Source organism: Nannobrachium achirus (assembly GCF_963921795.1).
Source record: "Nannobrachium achirus genome assembly, chromosome: 14".
NCBI lineage: Eukaryota > Metazoa > Chordata > Actinopteri > Myctophiformes > Myctophidae > Nannobrachium > Nannobrachium achirus.
Genome location: NC_137821.1, coordinates 42338829 through 42357452, shown reverse-complemented (window position 1 = coordinate 42357452; position 18624 = coordinate 42338829). Strand labels below are relative to the sequence as shown.

At 42.7% G+C, this 18624-nt stretch overlaps 1 protein-coding gene across 1 annotated transcript in view; it reads right to left on the bottom strand.

Moving 5' to 3' along the window:
• The window catches only part of dock11 (dedicator of cytokinesis 11), a 161035-nt gene that overhangs the window by 76969 nt on the left and 65442 nt on the right, over window positions 1-18624 (bottom strand). The window contains exons 20-30 of the mRNA XM_080741633.1: window positions 18256-18379; window positions 14533-14654; window positions 13753-13836; window positions 13247-13336; window positions 12614-12735; window positions 12144-12213; window positions 11862-11987; window positions 9889-9960; window positions 8302-8448; window positions 4245-4328; window positions 3220-3331 (exon numbers count right to left, since the gene is read on the bottom strand). Coding sequence (XP_080597759.1) covers window positions 3220-3331; window positions 4245-4328; window positions 8302-8448; window positions 9889-9960; window positions 11862-11987; window positions 12144-12213; window positions 12614-12735; window positions 13247-13336; window positions 13753-13836; window positions 14533-14654; window positions 18256-18379 — 1153 coding nt within the window. The remainder of the gene's footprint in view (window positions 1-3219; window positions 3332-4244; window positions 4329-8301; window positions 8449-9888; window positions 9961-11861; window positions 11988-12143; window positions 12214-12613; window positions 12736-13246; window positions 13337-13752; window positions 13837-14532; window positions 14655-18255; window positions 18380-18624) is intronic.

The following is an 18624-nucleotide window of genomic DNA, read 5'->3' as shown; positions in this document are numbered from 1 at the left end:
CAAAGAACCGGCTCGGGTTCTTTCTCCCGCCTATGGGATGAACCAGAGGTGAGCTTTTCCACCGAGAACCGAGTTGGTAAAGGTTGGTTCGGAGCAGGAACCACAAAATCCTTGGTTCCTCTGGTTCAATCTGGTGGGAATGCAAGCCGGTTCGCGGCCGGTTCGCAAGAACGAACCAAGGTTCCAAGAAAGTTGAATGGCACTGGTTCTTCTACCACAGTTCTTTTGGTGGAAAAGGCCCCTGTATGGGTCATAGTTCTGTAGCTGGGAGGGGTCGCTAGTCAAATGTCAAGTGTCAGTGTGGCCATCACTGTCATATCGGGCGGCACGGTATCTCTCATATGAGGCTAAGGTACTTTACATGCAAGTGTTGTATCTATAACAAAGACAGATAGATAACACATATTTTCATATTCATGTCCATTCTCCCTGCCCTGGGCATGGCTGTATTTCAGTAATGGACACCGGTGCGTCCATGGGGGCATTTGATCTTTTCAAAATGGCACTGTGTCCTCCTGGTGGCGCTAATGCAAAATTACAATACACATATCAATGCTAATGCAACATCACACAGGACAACGCTAATGCAACATTGCACAACAATATTTCACAGTTACAGTACAGTACGTTCAACCAAAATCACATTGTTCATTCTCCAGGCATCGCTTAGGTTTGGTTGTTGCATGGGAACAACCCCAAAGAGGAGGGGAATTCAGAAAGGAACCTGCGTTAGGCAATGTGGGCAACTTTTAGTCAACCTGTCGACGACAGATAACCACGCTGATAACCTACTAATGAGGTTCAATGCGTTACAAAACAAATGCGTTTGTGTGTTGATACTACTCTGCTGGCAAAATGTGTAATGCCCTGACACACCATCCATTAAAAGAAGTAGGATAAATCAATGGTTTCTTTCCGAAACTGTCCTTGAAAAATTCCATCACAATGGAAACAAGTCCCCAGGACTTTTTTTTGTGTAATCCTTTTAGCCTTAAAGGAGTAGTTCACCCCCCCCCCCCCCCCCCCCCCAAATTACTTTTTTCTATTGATTACTCACGCCATGGAGACTTAAAGGAGGATTTTGCCACTTTTACATTTCTTTACATTTACCCCCATTAATTCCGGATGGGGACACGAATGCATTTGGGTCCCGACAAATACAAAAGAAAATATTACTAAACTCAAGTCTCCATGGTGTTAGTAATCAATAGATAAAAAGTCATTTTGGGGTGAACTACTCCTTTAAAGGAATTATATGTAACTTTAAGGCTATTAAAAAATGTGTATGTATATTCATTTTTAGCAGTCATTTCCCTTCATCAGTAACTATATTATTGTGCTGGGGTGTTTCCTTGCAGAAAGACACACCCCTTGGCTGTATTTCTGTTCTGTTCCACTCTTGACATTAAATGTCAACATGAGGGATGTTTTTGTCAGGGGGAGCTCAGCCAGAACTCTTAATTGCTCCCTTTGAACATCAAAGGGATTTTGCACAAAGGTAATTGATTGGGCCACAAAAGTGTCTAGTCCTCATTACTGTTCTACCTGTTTGATACCTGTCATGGAGGGGAGGGCGAGGGGGGAATGTTTTTGTGTACACACAAGCTTGCATATAATAGCTTTAATGTCTGACTGTACCGCGTACAGTTTACATGACTCACTAATGAAGTATTCAATCAATCAATCAGTCAAAACAGGCCCACGCAGATTATTATCTGAGTCACCCTCTGTCGTTATCACAGAGAAGACAGAGAGGAAGATTGATAGATAGGTGACAGAGAGAGAGAGATAGAAAGTGAGAGAGAGAGAGAGAGATAGAAAGTGAGAGTGTCGACATACGGCTGTGTGAAAAGGGTTGTTCCCTTGGGTTTGGTTTGTGTTTTTTCTTGTTTTTATTTCCCAAGCCTCAAATCAGTCAGACAGATGAGGAAGCGAGTGGGTGGGTGGGTGAGTAGATTTCCAAGAATGCACGGCAGACAGGCCCAGGCAAGCGATCATAAGATGCCACCGTGCCCATGAAGGTGGCCGGCATAAAAAAGCAAAACATGAGGAACGTGAGTGAGAGTGAATGATAAGGGAGTCCCACGGGAAGACCGGCAGGATCGGTGGGTTAGTGCTGCAAGTCAGAGCAAGAGGGGGTGGGAGCGGTCATTTACGGGATGTTTGCTTACGGCAACAAACAGATGCATGGTGGGAGGGTTTTGGGGCAGGGGGAAGGGGGCGTTACCTACCTACAGCGCCAAAAAGCTCCGTTGCGTATGAAATAAAATCTGACCACAAGCAAAAACAAAAAGGAAAAGGAAGGGAGGTGGGGGTAAACAAATTAATGTGAACATTCCATGCATTCCATTTCAATATCACATATACTGTATAATTGTCTGCGATTTGCTGGTGATGGGCAGTGAAAACAAACATTGTTTTTAGTGTGTTGTTGGGACTATTAAGGCCTCATGTAACACATAACGTTAGAGTAATGACATTCGTGGTGTTTGATCAAATTACTTTACAGCAGTGGTTTTCGACCAGTGGTCCTTGAAGGGATTCCAGGTGGTCCCCAGCTAAATGATTGAGAGTTGGTAACCAAATGGGCCCTTAGAGATCTTTAACTCTTGAGAGCGTAAATTGAAACCAAATGGATTATTGTTAAACATCTGAATTGCGTCCACACAATTAGAGAATGTAGAATTGTTATTTTGATCAACAGTTTGCCCTACGGCACCAACATCAATACAGCATGGAATTGTGGACAAAATATTATCCGACGACAACAAAATATCCAGTCTTGGATCCGAGAGGCTAAATCTCATCAAAATGGTGGCCCCAGGCTCAAATGCCGAATAAAAAAATCAAACCATCGGTTCGAAGTGGAGCGGTGCATTTGAGCAGCTATACCCTGTGTGTGTGTGTGTGTCTAGGCACTTCTGGTGTTCACCCAGCGGTATTGCAGCTGTTCATGCTGATAGGAACAGACAGACAGACACGGGACACACTAAGTCAAATGTAGAAAGCGGCTTCACCGCTCCAAAAAGAATGGACCTTGATAAGAAAAGGGTTGAAAACCACTGCTTTACAGTAATAGACGTGTAGGCGATTGATCCAATCAGGCAAGTTAATAGGGTCTAGACAGGTGAGGGTGGGTGAGTGGGGGTGATGTGGAAGCTCTGTGGCTCTGTCGGGTGATGCAGGGGTAGGTGGGAGAAGGTGACCTGTGACCCTTACCTTGAACCCTCTGCAGCTTGGTGCGTCCGAACGCCATGGGCAGGTTGAGGGGGATGTAGTGCTCGTGGTTGCACACCGTCATCAGGAAGTCAAACTTCATTTCAGTCAGCGCCTGAGAAAAGAACACGCAGGCAAGCACACACACGCATGTATATACATACACACGCATGCATATATGCGCACACGCACGCACGCACACACACCCGCACACATTTCAATCAAGTTACGGGTGTGGTTGTTAAGATGTCATAAAAACAACACTGGCCTTCACCGGTGCAGAATGACTATGCTTTTATCTCTGTATCATGCTTTTGAAACAGGGGAAAACATTGTTAGATTCTGAACATGATTAGTATCACAGCTAAGCCGTTACCCGCACCAGCTGCACTGCCCTGATGCCCTCAGCTTTCAGCCACGCCTGTGGTATAAACCTTAGCTTTGCTATAGACCATACATGGGCAACTGGCGGCCCGGGGGCCACATGCGGCCCCCACCTTCACCTAATGTGGCCCGCAGGTTAATACCGGAATAGTGATATATTACTTAGTTTCAGCTGATACAATTCCAACCATGACCTGCTTTAATTCCGTCAGTCAATATTAGTAACTTAACGACTAGTATAGTAGTATTAAAATGTATTTTTTTTATGTCCAATGTACTTGTATTTAGGTTCATAAAGTTAAGATGAGTATATAACTAAATGCATTTGAAATTAGATAAAGAATGTACATTTCAGGATTCCAACAACAAAAAATAATTCAGGATTCCAATTCAAAAGAAGCAAAAATAGCCGATCTACAAGCTCAAAACGCATCGCAGCTATTTTTGCTTCTTTTGTATGAGATACTAGAATGACAAAGTAGGACGTAGCAATATGCAATGTGGCCCTCTGGAGTGAAGGTGGAAATATATTGGCCCTCGCCACCATCAAAGTTGCCCACCCCTGCTATAGACATTGGAGTTGGACGTGTTAGGGGTGTGGTAAAGGTGTTGGGGTTGTGGGTTGTGGTAGAGGGACGGCATACCTTGGGATCTTTGAGACTGAAGCCACACATGTAGTCGTTGAGCAGGCTGAAGGCAAAGCCTCGGTTCATGAAGGTCATGCACCTCTGAGGAGGAGAGAGAGAGGAAGAGGGAAGGTTAGGACACAACAGCCCAGGCTAGGTTGATCCCAGTCTAGACTAAAGAAACTGGCATTGCTCTGACATGGGCATATAGGGCCCAATTTCCGTCCGTTCCTTAGTTCTTATCACCAAACTTCTTTGGCTTCTTTTTTTTTACTATTTTCAAAAACATTTGAAAATACTTTAAATAGCTGATCTACAAGCTCATGTAGATCGACTAGTTTAACTATTTTAAAATGTTTTTCAAAATAGTAAAAAAAGGGCAAAGAAGTTTGCGGATAAGGGGTAAGGCATGGACGAAAATATAGCCCATATTGTATGCAAATTTAAGAAATTAAGAAAAAATACATTTTGTTTGACTAAAGGACATTTTCAAAACATTTGCCTCTTTCTTATATTACAATGTTGCCAATGTTTGATCAGTTGTTATAGTATAGTTGATTACTTGTGATGCAGTAATGTATTAAACAGGTCTTAAAAGTCCTTAAATTATCTCTTTACTGTCATCTGAGGACCCCTCCAAAAAAAATGCAGGTTGAGAACCACTAGTCTAGCTGGCATTACCTCAGCAAGCATACATGTAGTAACTATCTTGCCTCCTTATAATTAATAATCGGAGTAAGATTTCCATAGCCTGATCACTCTCTGGCTCTCTCTGTCTCTGTGACACAGCTGCAGACTGAGACTCCACTGCTTAACCTTCCCTATCAGACTCACCTCACCACTACTCACCAGTTAGGTCATAAAAAGCTAATTAACATAATCCGATCGTGTCGGGGTACTGTTCAAGCCCAAGACCGATTCCGGGGCCGACCAAACGATTTTCCCGGGGGGTCATCCCGAAATCTGATCGGGGAGCCTCGGCTCCGGGATCGGCTCAATGTGTATGGGCCTTTAAGAGTGGGGTGGCTCAGAGTAGATGACAGAGTACAGCAACTTGCAATGGGCGAGGTGTACAAGATACACTACACCACAAAGATACCCATGTACCTGGCAAAATACTTTATAAACGTTAAGGACGTCCACAATTACAACACCAGAGGCAGCACCACAGATCACGTTCAACCCAAAGTCAACTCAAACAAAGGGTCAAACTCGTTCTTCTGCTATACAACCAAAATGTGGAACGCCCTACCAAAGGCCATAAAGGAGTGTGGATCCCTAGCATCTTTTAAAATCGCCCTGAAAAAACACTCGCAAACTGGCAATAACAGACCTAGCCCAGCCTCCCCTGACCCTTCTTTGTATTTACCTACTGTATATATTTTTTGCACTGTTAAGTGCTTTCCTAGGATCTCCTTTTAGTTGACCTTGTACCAGTGAACTGTAATGTCATGAAACTGTACCTTTTTCTATGCAAACTTCTAATAAAGTCTTCAATCAATCAAACAGTTTGTGTTTGTGCCACTTGTTTACGGAACATTAAAGTTCATCAGAGTGGGCGATCACATAATTATGGCTACAGTCTTATCCAAAAAGTCTGAACAGAACTGGGAAAGAAAGCTTTTTAGTTTTTTTCTGCACCTCCTGCACGGAGCGCTCTACATACGGAATGCAATCTTCAAAACTTGTGACCACAGATATAAAAAACTAGATGCCTCATTCGACTCTGCAGTTCATTGGAGCGACGTGCAACAATTGTAGTCCGGACTTCCTGGAAAAACAAAGGGACAGCTGCCAGTCAAGTGACTACTGGCCAATCACAGCACGTCTTTTCCGGGACTTATCAATTCAATTCAACAGAGCCAGTTCCGATGTTGCGTGGCTCAGCTGTTCTTACAGGCTGCGTATACGTGAAGACCCGCCCCCACCTGCCTCTGATTGGCCTAGCACCTTCCATATGTGTGACGCACGTGGAAGTAGGGGAGTAACGATATAGTAACTGCATCGAAATATTGTTTTTAATTAAAAAAATCGAAGTATATCGAAATGAAAACAGTTAAAATCGAATCGTATCATTTGATTTTGTATCGTATCGAATCGTTAGTGCAAATAATCGATTGTATCGATACTACCTACTTGTGCATTATATTTAGCATTTTTAAGAAGAAAAAATTCAAAAGAGGGGTTTAATTATTTTCCGTATAGCCACACTGATCTATCGATAAATGTGTGTAATCTCTGTGTTCATGTCAAGGTGCGGGTTTGTCCATACTGTATGTGTTCAAATACAATGTCCATGTATTTGCCAGATAATCACTGTTTTTATTTATTGAAATCCATAATAATATATTATTATCCCTTAAAAATCTGCACTATCCACACTTTTCACATATATTTAATTTCTTTGCTAAATAGTTACTATATCGATTTTAAATCATTGAATCGAATCGTATCGTATCGCCATGAATGAACCAATATCGTCCATGTATCGTATCGTCAACCATGTATCGTGGTATGTATCGAATCGCTGTTAAAATGCATCGTTACACCCCTATGTGGAAGTGATGCACACGGATTCCCTTGGTCCCCCGATGCATATGCACCAAAGCCGAAGGGGGCATATGCCATGATTGTGACCCTGAACCTTTTAAAAAAAAAATTATGGTGAAATCTATGGAATCCATGTTGTCTGTTTGTGTGTCATCTGATCATTTGAATCATCAGCTATCAGTCATTCAAACGTTTGCTGTTTTTGTTGTCTCTAGGTCGTCCTCAGACGAGCCTTCCATCGTCGCTTCCAGTCATCCCGGTTCTCCATACATCTGGCCAGCTTGTTGGTGCTTTGTGCTCCTCCGTCTTTCTTATACATCCACGTATGTTATTGTGGGACGTCCTCGTGACCGGTGCCCATGTGTTGGTTCCCACAGCACCAGTTTGCTGGCAGGAAGCTCCTGATGTATTTGGCAGTGTCCTGCTAATCTCATTCTTCTGGCAGCAATTTTCTCGCTAACCCTTGTTATTCCCTCATACAGGCTCTTGTTGGTAACATGTGCACTCTTGCTGATGTTAAGTACTGCACGCAACATTCTGGTGTAGCACCCGTCTAGAGACTTCTGCAGGGTTGGCTTCAGGGTCCAGCATTCACTGTCATAGAGGACAGAGTACAGCAACTTGCAATGGGCCTGGTGAACAAGATACACTACACCACTATGATACCCAAGTACCTGTCAAAATACTTTATAAACATTAAGGATGTCCATAATTACAACACCAGAGGCAGCGCCACAGATCACTTTCAACCCAGAGTCAAAACCAACAAAGGGTCAAACTCTTTTTTCTGCTATACCACCAAAATGTGGAAAGCCTTACCGAAGGCCATAAAGGAGTGTGGATCACTAGCATCCTTTAAAATTGCCCTGAAAAACCACTTACAGGCAGCAGCCGTTCGCAACTGGTAAAAAAAACTAACCTAGCCCAACCCTACCCTCCCCTGCCCCTTCTTTGTATATACTTACTGTTTGTTTTGAATTACTGTTTTCCTTTTTTTTTTATTCTCTCATTTTTATTTTTAATTACATATCTACTGCATAGTACTGTGTTCTATTCGTCTGTCATTCAATGTTATATGAGATACTTTAATGGTTTCCTGTGGAAATAAGCTTAGTCTTTTCATGGATCTCCTTATAGTAGACCTTGTACCAGTAAACTGTACCTTTTCCTATGCAAACTTCTAATAAAGTCTTCAATCAATCAATCAATCAAACAAACAGACTCTACCGTTGCAAAGAAGAAGCTGAGTTTGATTTGGCGCCGGAGGTTGGAGTTCCATACACTGTTCATGTAGTCGTTTTTAAATAATGAAACCGTGTTGCTACTATTGGTCAAGGTTCCCTTTGTAAAAGAGATAACTGATCTTAAGGGTGCACCCACACAAAACGGTTTCTGACAATGCTTTTCAATGGGAGCGGGGCGGTTTGTTGCCCTTTGCGGATTTCCACCAAAAACGCTCCTGTGTATAATGGCCAGTCACTGTTCATGTTTGGGTGGGTGTGTGGGTGGTGGTGGTGGTGCAGACCTTGATGAAGGTGGCCAGGCTGACGTTGATGCAGCGCGCCTCCTCTGGGATCTCCACGTGTCGTATGGTGATGTGAGGCATGATGGACAGCAGCAGGGACACTAGCGCCTGGTGGAAGCTGTCCGGGAAGCGCTGGGCGCGCGGCATCTGTCCCAAACACACACACGCACGCACGCACGCACGCACGCACGCAGGCAGGCACACACACACACACACACACACACACACACACACACACACACACACACACACACACACACACACACACACACACACACACACACACACACACACACACACACACACACACACACACACACTAAATATACATCACTTGTGAGGACATTACATAGACTTCCATTCATTTTTATGCAAGTCCTGTGGCCTTACCCTAACCTCTATCCCTAAACCTAACCCCTAACCCTTGTGGGGACCTACAATTTTCTCCCCAAACTGTCAGAGGTCCCCTGCAGGTGACTGTGTGAACATGCGTTTAGTCCCCATGAGTATAGCAAGACACGCAGGCACACACACACACACACACACACACACACACACACACACGCGCACGCGCACACGCACACGCACACGCACACACACACACACACACACACACACACACACACACACACACACACACACACACACAGAAACATATGATGGAACAGTTTGGAGTAAAGCTGTCTGGGAAGTACTGGGCGTGTGGCATCTGGCCCGAAATACACACACACACAAACATATGATGGAAACGTTGAACAAAATAACAATTCTTCTACATTGTGTAGATTGTAGAATGTATGACTGTACGTCTGTCCACCTACTAATGTCTCAAGACCAACCAATAGACTTCACAGAGGGTGTATTGCTGAGGTCCCAAGGGAGGGCAGTATTGAGTGTGACGTCGATCGGAAGAGCAGTTGGTCAGACTCTGGCACGTGTATCTCGCAACGCAAACCATTACGATACGATCGACTTCACACTTGCCAGGCGAGGTGCTGACGACCCTAGGAAGTTCAGTGTCCAGCGTGAAAGTCAAAGGTTCCCCAGAACTGGCCCGGCCCGATTGCCGAACGTCTCTGCACTTGTATTATATGAACTCACTGACTGACTAGGGGTGGGACGATATGAACATTTCGATTATTGTGGCCAAAGAAATTGCGATTTACGATATTATCGCGATAATCAAAATATCCCCATCATCCATTATCCTGGGCGGAACATTTGCATTGTGAGCTTGTAGATCTTCTATTTGTTGTGTAGCATTTTACCAATTATAGAGGGTTTAAGTGGTACCAGATATGCAGCTCGGCAAATAAAAGTTTGCATGGCAGCGGAAAACTTCAGGGTTAGGGTTAGGGTTAAATCTCCACAATACGATTATTGTGAGTTTTTTTTTATCATGATAAACGATAATAATGATTATCGTCCTGTCCCTATGACTGACACGCACGCACGCACGCACGCACGCACGCACGCACATGGCTTTGGCAGGTATGGGTGTGTCCTGTAATAGCAGAATTCTGGACATTGATAAATGTGCATGAGAAAGATAGCAGGCCCGTGGTGTTATGATGTGCAGTATGTTACCTTTATGCGGCTGCCTTCCTGCAGGTACTGGGCCATGGACTTGGCCATGGTTTCAAAAAAGAACCAGGAGTACTGTGAAAGAGGAAAGACGAGGTGTTATGGACGGTCACTGTGATAGTTTTCCTGCTGTATCAACATCACAGAAGTGTAGAAAGAAAACTACAAGACTACAATAAACTGAATGCGATTCAGGCGATCTGTTGACAGACAGCCTTGAATTATGTAATGCTTTAACTATGAAAAATATCAGATATACAAGCTCACAGCACAGCACCGAGTGCCGCGCTGCAAGCTTGTAGATCTGCTGTTTTAAGTCTTTGAATTTATCTTTTTAAAAGCAAACATTTGTTACTCAAATATTTGCTTCTGAGTGGTCCCTCGAACAACATATTTTGAGATGGGGGTCCGTGGCCAAATACATATCATTTTGGGGGTCCTTGACATGAAAAGGTTTGAGAACCACTGACATACAAACATAGCTTTTTCAAAAAGCCTTAGAAGGATTTAGAAGACACTTCAAAATATTCAAAGGCTTGCACAGATTTGAATGATTTTTCTAAAATAGCAGATCTACAAGCTCGCAGCGCGGCACTCGGTGCCGCGCTGTGAGCTTGTATATCTGATATGTTTGTAATAGTTAAAGCATAACATAGTGGTTAAAGTGGTTCAAATATAAAGTTACACAGATTTGCGTTCATGTCTAAATGGTTTAATGAAAGAGATGGTGATTCACCATGTATCTACAAAGGTTCTCAAACATTTTTGGTTCAGGGCACCCCTGTAAATAACTTTTTCATCCACGGCACCCCTGAATTACATTGTTACTTCACAGCACCTTACATTTGTGTCAAATATGTGAAATCTTTCCACCTAAGACACAGTATGTATATCTGTTTCCATTAGGACAGATCAAAAATAATGTGTATACTTGGCGTTTAACCACTTGAACCCCAGCATCCCTATTCTGGGGGGAACATTCACCAAATAATAACTGATCTACAAGCTCACAACGTGTCACAACGTGGTAAGTTGTGAGCGTGTAGATCTGCTATTTTTGGTGAAGAGACTTGGTGAGCTGTATAGGCTGAAAAGGATCACCCCAAGTACAGTACAAATCAGGTCTGTTTCACTAAGTCTAGGGGATCTAAGGGGTTAAACTGAAGTGATAATAACAAATTCCAAATATTATCAGTATTCTGAGGCACCCCAGGGTGCCACGTCACCCACTTTGAGAACCCCTGATCTACAGTATCCAGTAAAACACTCGCAAACACTTCTGAGTAACAACTACTGCTACAGTAAACATACAAGCAGGAATGTGCTTTAGGCATGAACTTCTATAACATTGATGAGGAGATACTGAGCAGGCACGACATTAATCAACCTTGCCCTTGAGGAAACCCTGCATACCTCAAGCGCTTGCAAATAACAACAGCGCCCTCTGTCGTTTAAAGCTGGTATTGTAATTTCAAAACAACTTGCAGAGAGACAGACTGGCCAGGGCAGAGCGAAATGAACAGACATCGTATAGCAGTGGTTTTCAAATTTCAACCAGTGGTCCCTGAAGGGGTTCCAGGTGGTCCTCAGCTAAATGATGGAGAGTTGGTAACCAAATGGACCCTTGTAGATCTTTAACTCTTGAGAGCGTAAAATGATACCAAATGGAGAGAATGTAGAAGAAGTAATATTTAGATCAACGTGTGCCTGTTATCTCTTTTATTGGTACCACATCAATACAGCATGGAATTGTGGACACAATTTTATCTATCCAACGATAACAAAATATTACTGGTATATACGTTTTGGGTCTGAGAGGCTAAATCTCATCAAACGCTGGTCCGTGACTCAAATGCCGAATAAGTAACGGACCTTGATATGAAAAGGGTTGAAAACCACTGCTGTATAGTATAGCAGATCAAAAAAAGGTAGCAGGTAAGACAAATATATAAAAGCACACAGAGACACAGACACACCTTTAGCAACTTATTGCTGGTATTGAAGTCGGCCGTCTGTTTGAGTATGGCGGTGACGGCGGTGGCCAGCACCTCGTGGGTTCTCCCAGAGTTCCCCGGGGGAGGACTGATGGTCATGAAGACGTACTGAGACCACAAGGCAACAAACACACATCAGTACAGACAGCAAGCCACAGATGTGACGTCATGAAAGTTTGCTTGACAATCTTTTCCAATGGGACATCAGTAGTAACAATTTGTTGTGTTGATTTGAGAGTGCAGAGAGTATCGTTGTTACTTCACCTTGAGGAAGGAGCGGAGGTAGTGCTCAATGCCTTCCTCGTGACACCGGGACACGATGTGAATGATCACCCTGAGGGTTCAGAGCATGGGATAAGATCACTAATACAGTCCTTAAAATAGATATAAAGGTTTGGATATGTAGCACTGAGCGCACAGGCCAAAACAAACGAATACTTGAGTGCGCTCCCGGTGCGCATACGAACGCACCCAAGATGAACATACAGCCAAAACAGCAGATCTACAAGCTCACAGTGCATCTCATTGAACACATCGTGAGCTTGTAGATCACCTATAACTTTCAGCAAAGAGATTTAGTGTAAGAGGGGACCAAGTATGGATCCCTGGGGAACCCCAGCCAACGAAGTACACTGTATAGGCCAGGGTTTAAAGTGGAGAGATAAAATATCTGAAGTCTACATGTTAAACATCAGGACTGTGTGTACGTTATGGCCTCAAACCCCCCAACAGACCTTAGAGAGTTGACGGCGATGTCGTGGGCTTCTTTGGTTGCCGTGGTGAGGACCTCAAACAGCTGCATCAGCACCATGGGCAGGAAGTTGATGATGACCTGAGTCTCTGTGGCGTGCAGGCACTGGGGAGGAAGGTTATCAATTAAGACCTGGAATTATTTTATACTTTAGCTATTGAAAAATAGCAGAAATAGCAGATACAAGCTCACGCAAGCTTCTAGATCTGCTATTTTTGAAAAATCGTGAAAACGTCTGCAAATCTTTGAATATATATATTTTTCAAAACAAACTTTTGTAACTTAAATCTCTGGTTCTAGGGGGTCCCTGGAACAACATATTTTGGGATGGGGGTCTGCGGCCAAATATTATGTAAAAAATTATGTAATTACTAATTTTTAATTATATTAATTATGTAAAAGTTTGAGAGCCATCGTATGCACCATTGTATTGGTCTGGGACAATCAATCTCCCTTGTTGATGATCACGAATCTGTGTGCATCAGAATTACGGGGGTATTTCTACCACTGCAAGCGCTGTACGCTGTTCTTTACCTGTCATTGGGGACCATATCAATGGGCTAATGTGCCACTGCAGCTAACTGAACACACTCCCTGTGTCTCTGCTCTAGCTCACCTTTAGATATTTGATGAGATCTGCCGGGTTGGCCTCTGATGTCGTCCTCATCAGCTGGCAGTGCTGGAAGAAATTGTGTAGATGCAGGTCCTGCAGAGAAACAATAAACGTCAATACATATACACGCATGAACCATGCTTGTGAACATACTGTATGCGCGCACGTGTGCGTGTGCGTGTGTGTGTGTGAGTTTGTCTAGCTATACTTATGTTCACACAGTCACCTGCAGGGGACCTCTGACAGTGTGGGGACAAAATAGTAGGTCCCCACAACGGTTAGGGTTAGGGTTAGGGATTAGGTTTAGGGATAGAGGTTAAGGTAAGGCCACAGGACTTGCATAAAAATGAATGGAAGTCTATGTAATGTCCCCACAAGTGATGTAAATATATAGTGTGTGTGTGTGTGTGTGTGTGTGTGTGTGTGTGTGTGTGTGTGTGTGTGTGTGTGTGTGTGTGTGTGTGTGTGTGTGTGTGTGTGTGTGTGTGTGTGTGTGTGTCGTATTGTACCTGAGCGTATATGGTTGATGCTGCGTGGGTCCTCACTTTGAACAGAGGCTTGGCATTTTCTACCCACCTGATATCTGGTTGAGACTGTAAAAAAGACAAAACAGAGACCAGGTACAATGTGAGAGAATATTATCAGAATAATGTCCAATCTGGGAATACAATCCTTACCAACATGTTTCTTCACGAGTGTCAAGTAAGTAACACATCTCGCAAAGATTGAAATGCAGTTTCCCTGGGCCTAGGGGAATCTGATACAGCTGCTGGAAGTTAGGGTGCCATTAACTTCATTATTAACCTTAAAAATCTGCTTTAAGTTGCACGATTCTGAATCCATTGCAAGCATTTGTTTTGCACTTGGGCTAAAAACGTCCATAGCCACTTTTCCAGATAATCACAAACTATTGTTTTCTGTTTGGGCTGTTGGGCTGTTTTTATCCCAAGGAGTGTTTTAGTGCAAAATAAATGTTTGCAATGGATTCAGAATCATGAAAAAAAAAAGAAAAAAGAAAAAAAAAGAAGTTAAATCAGATGTTTCTTTTTGTATCTTTTTCCTGCATAATAAGGTAAATGGTACCTCAACGTTCAGCAGCTGTCACAGATATCCCTAGGGAAATTGAATTTCAATCTTTGTGAGATGTGTTACTAGACACCTATACAAACACATTGGTGAAGAACATTTTTGGAAAGGAATTTATTCCCAGATGTTGTGTTTTACATCCCCTGACCCCTGGTTACACCACTGCTCGACACTCATACTCGGGGCCCAATAGAGAGCGGTACCTTCTTGTTCTCATGACTCTTGTCCCCCAGGTATCCATGTGGCAGGGTGGAGGCCACTGGCAGCGTGACCTCTGTGGACTGCATCCTGCCACTGTTCAGCAGAGACATCCAGGAGAAGCCCACTGGAGCACAGGAAATGGGACAGTACCGTTAGCAGGGTTCCCACACATTTTCCAGGACTATATAACAATAATTCAGCTCAATAACAGGTCGCTTACTCCTATGCGCAATGCCCAAAGACAGGTAGTGTATTCTCAACCTTTTCAGGCTGTGACCCCCAAAATAATCATGTTTTAACTGGGGACCCGGCACCCCAACGTGCACTAAGAGTTGAGGAATTTTGTATAACACGGTTCTATTGTGAAAATAGCCGATCTACATGCCCACTTGTGAGCATGTAGATTTCTGCCTCTAATATTTGACAATTTGGCCAATGTTTAATTTGTCATTTTAGAGGTATTAACAAAATCAATAACCAAAGACAATACATAGCTATTTTTTCCAGGACCTTCCAGGACCCTTGATCAATTCCAAAACTTCTCCAGTACTGGAAAAATATTTCCAGGAATTTCATGAACCCATGTGTGAACCCTGCGTTGGGGACGCGACCGCAGTTTTCCCGGTGAACCTGAGCGCAACGATGGGGGCGCGGGAGTGTGGGGAACACACACCACTGATTATTGCCGATGATGGAGAGGTTATAATATAGCTTTATCTATTGATTTGAGAGGCACTCTTGGCGATTTCGGAAGAGACTCGTCGCCAATTGCAAGATATTTAAAAGTTATTTGGGGCCATGAAGATAACCTCTTCTTCCCACTACTAGACGAAGGATTTATATTGTCTGTGTTATTGTTTACAACCACAATTATTCACGTGTGGCAAGATCGCGGTTCCACTAGTTTTACTTAGGCTAGTAGGCCTAGAAGCCTTTTCAGAAGTTAATTTAATGTTTTCCATTTAATGTTTTCCTTTATCCTCATCTAATCTTGTGCTAATGCACGCAACTGTTTTAGCCATAAAGCCTAGTAGGCTTTTCAGAAGTTCATTTAATGTTTTCCATTTAACGATTTCCTTTATCGTCATCTTGCGCTAATGCACTCAACTGTTTTCGCCAGATTTTAAGGTCTTATTTTAGTTGTTTCTCATAAGCTCGCAACCCTCCTTGCCCATCGGCCCCCACCTTTGCGCACAGGTTCACCGGGAAAACTGCGGTCGCGTTAGGGACACTGTAGTTTCGCATCACCAGACAATTTGCAAATGCTCCCGTCATACGAAGTTCTGATCATGAGTATCCGGCTTGAGAAGCGATAAATAAAAATCATCCAAGCATATATATATAGTGCTGCTTATCAAAAATGTTAAAATATAGCAGCATCCGTTACTCAGATTTCAGGAGGTGTAGTTCCAGACTCTAAATAGCATTCGGAGATTGTGGAGTGGTTGTCTGGCTACGCGAGACTAGGGACACTGGGTCACGTGCACACACAGACACATGTACACACTTTCAATAACACCTAAATACACATGGATCAAAGCAAAATAAAATCTCACGACTGAAAAATGTTGTATGGCCAAGTAATTATTTGGATTAACGGTGTGAAAGGAGCCCCCACCACACACTGTTTCCTAAACAACTGACACAAATAGGCCTACAGTATGTAAATGAATCACAAATAGAGCCTTTGACCTTTCATTTGATGAAATATCCGAGACAAATCGGGCTTAATGGAAGTTGCTTCTGAACACATTGGTAGTTTTACCACTTCAAATGCTCAAATCTTAAAATACTAACAAAACAAAACAAAAAATATACGATCTACGAGCTCTCAATGCGCCGCAGACGCTCTCAATGCGTCACAGACTTGTAGATTGTCTATTTTTGCTGAGCAACATGCTTCTATAGAAGACATGCTGGCTTCTATGGAATGCAAATGACTGAAATCAGTCGTGGCGACTGATAGTTTTAATCCATGTTGTATGAACGCCCACGACGGTATGCAGATACTGCATCCGAGCACGCCCAAACACTGAGCTTTTTTTTAATCCTCAGTGATATCTTTCTGTATGTTTTTGGAAGTGCTATTGTGCCCTTTCTTTTATCCAGGGTTCCCACACACTTGGAACAATGAATTTTCTAAACTTTTCCAAGTATTTTATCCCATTTTCAGGCCTATAGCAATCATAGGGTGCAATAAAGAGACTCTTACACCAGTGTGCTATCAATGCACCAAGACATACTTGAGCGAAGGTGTCAAATGACAAAAAGAACAGATCCACCAAATAAAAACATATCATGGTGCAATGTAGGGCATTCACGAATAGTGATTTTTAGAATTCCAATTATTCGACCTCAAAGTATTCTAATATTCGAATATATAGGAATATATAGGACTGGCCAAACTGTCTTTTATTAAATAAGCAAGAGGTGAACATTGTGGAAATAGCCGATCCACAACACCTCGCGTTGCGAGGCGTTGAGAGCATGTAGATCTGCCATTTTCAGATAATATTTATCTGCGGAACCGAGTCACATTAAATGTAATACCTACAATTCCAAGTGCTTGTCAGGGTGGGGGTCCCCAGTTCAAATATGTTTATTTTGGGTGTCACAGCCTAAAAAGGTTTGAGAACCCCTGGTATAGAGCATTAACAAATTCATCCACCAGAGGCATTGACAACTCATTCTTATGACTTCATATCTAGCCAAGCTTTATAAACTATATATTTTTTAAAGAGAAAACAATAAAAAAATAAAAATAAATAAGCGAATATTCGACTTCGGTGAACAACGTCGAATAGTGACTTTGATATTAGAATATTCGAATATTTGGATTTGGCCCTAGGCCTAGTGCAATGTGTTGTTAGCTTGTAGATCTATCATTTCTGTCAAATGACATCTTATACATTTCCGTGCAGCTCATCACTACATCTTAGCATGTTACATATTTCAGATAATGCCGACCCCTCTATCGTCAGAATACAAACTGCTACCCTCTGGCAGACGTTACGTTAGAGTCCCAGTGAAAAATAAGAAAAGACATCTGAATAGTTACAAATACTGAATTATTCCCATATCCATTAATCTGTTAAAATCAGGCTGCTAAGGGGGGTGTGGTGACTCTATAATGTAGTGCATACATGGGCAACTGCAATTCAGAAGAGGCAAAAATAGACAATCTACAAGCTCAAAACGCATCAGCGCGATGCGTTTTGAGCTTGTAGATCTGCTATTTTTGCTTCTTTTGTATGAGATATGACAATGTAGGACGTAGCAATATGCAATGTGGCCCTCTGGAGTGAAGGTGGAAATATAGTGGTCCTCGCCATCATCACAGTTGCCCACCCCTGATGTAGTGTAATGTAAAGTAATGTATGCACTTTAACTGTATGTCAGCACTGTGTGCTTTGCACTATTCTTTTTAATTTTCTTTCTTTCTGTTTCTTGTTGTATGTTAACAAGTGGCAGCCTGCATGTCCTAGACACATTTCCCTCGGGACCTAATAAAATAATCTTGAATCTTGAATCTTTAAACAAAAACAATGTATACCGGTATCCAAACATTTTCCAAAACATTTGCTTAATTCCAAACCTTTTCCAGGCCTGGCCATTTTAAAATGTCAAAATATTAAGAATTTCATGACTGTGGGAACCCTGTTTATCACCAAATGAAAATCAATCAATCAAACAAACACACACGCATCATGTGCACATTCACTTACCCAGTGACTCCACTCCCTCTCTCTTCTTGGTGCTGGCCTTGCTGCTGATCTCACAGCTGATGTGGTAGAAGGTGAAGAGGATGTGGTGCTTGTCGTGCAAATGGACGGGCAGCTCAATCTTCACCTGGAAACCAAATGGAAGGCACCGGGGGTCAGGTGCAATGCAATACAATGTCATGTCGACCTCACTCACTTCAGCTGTGTTACACCCCTTATTATGAGCTTAGATTAGATCAACCACAAAAAGCCTGAATTGGTTTGATAAAAAGAGAGAAGTGAATCACTGCTCAGGAGTAGCACATAGGATTTAGTACAGTACCAAGAAACACAACTGACATTAAGTTAGTGTGCCGTTACGAAGTCACTAGG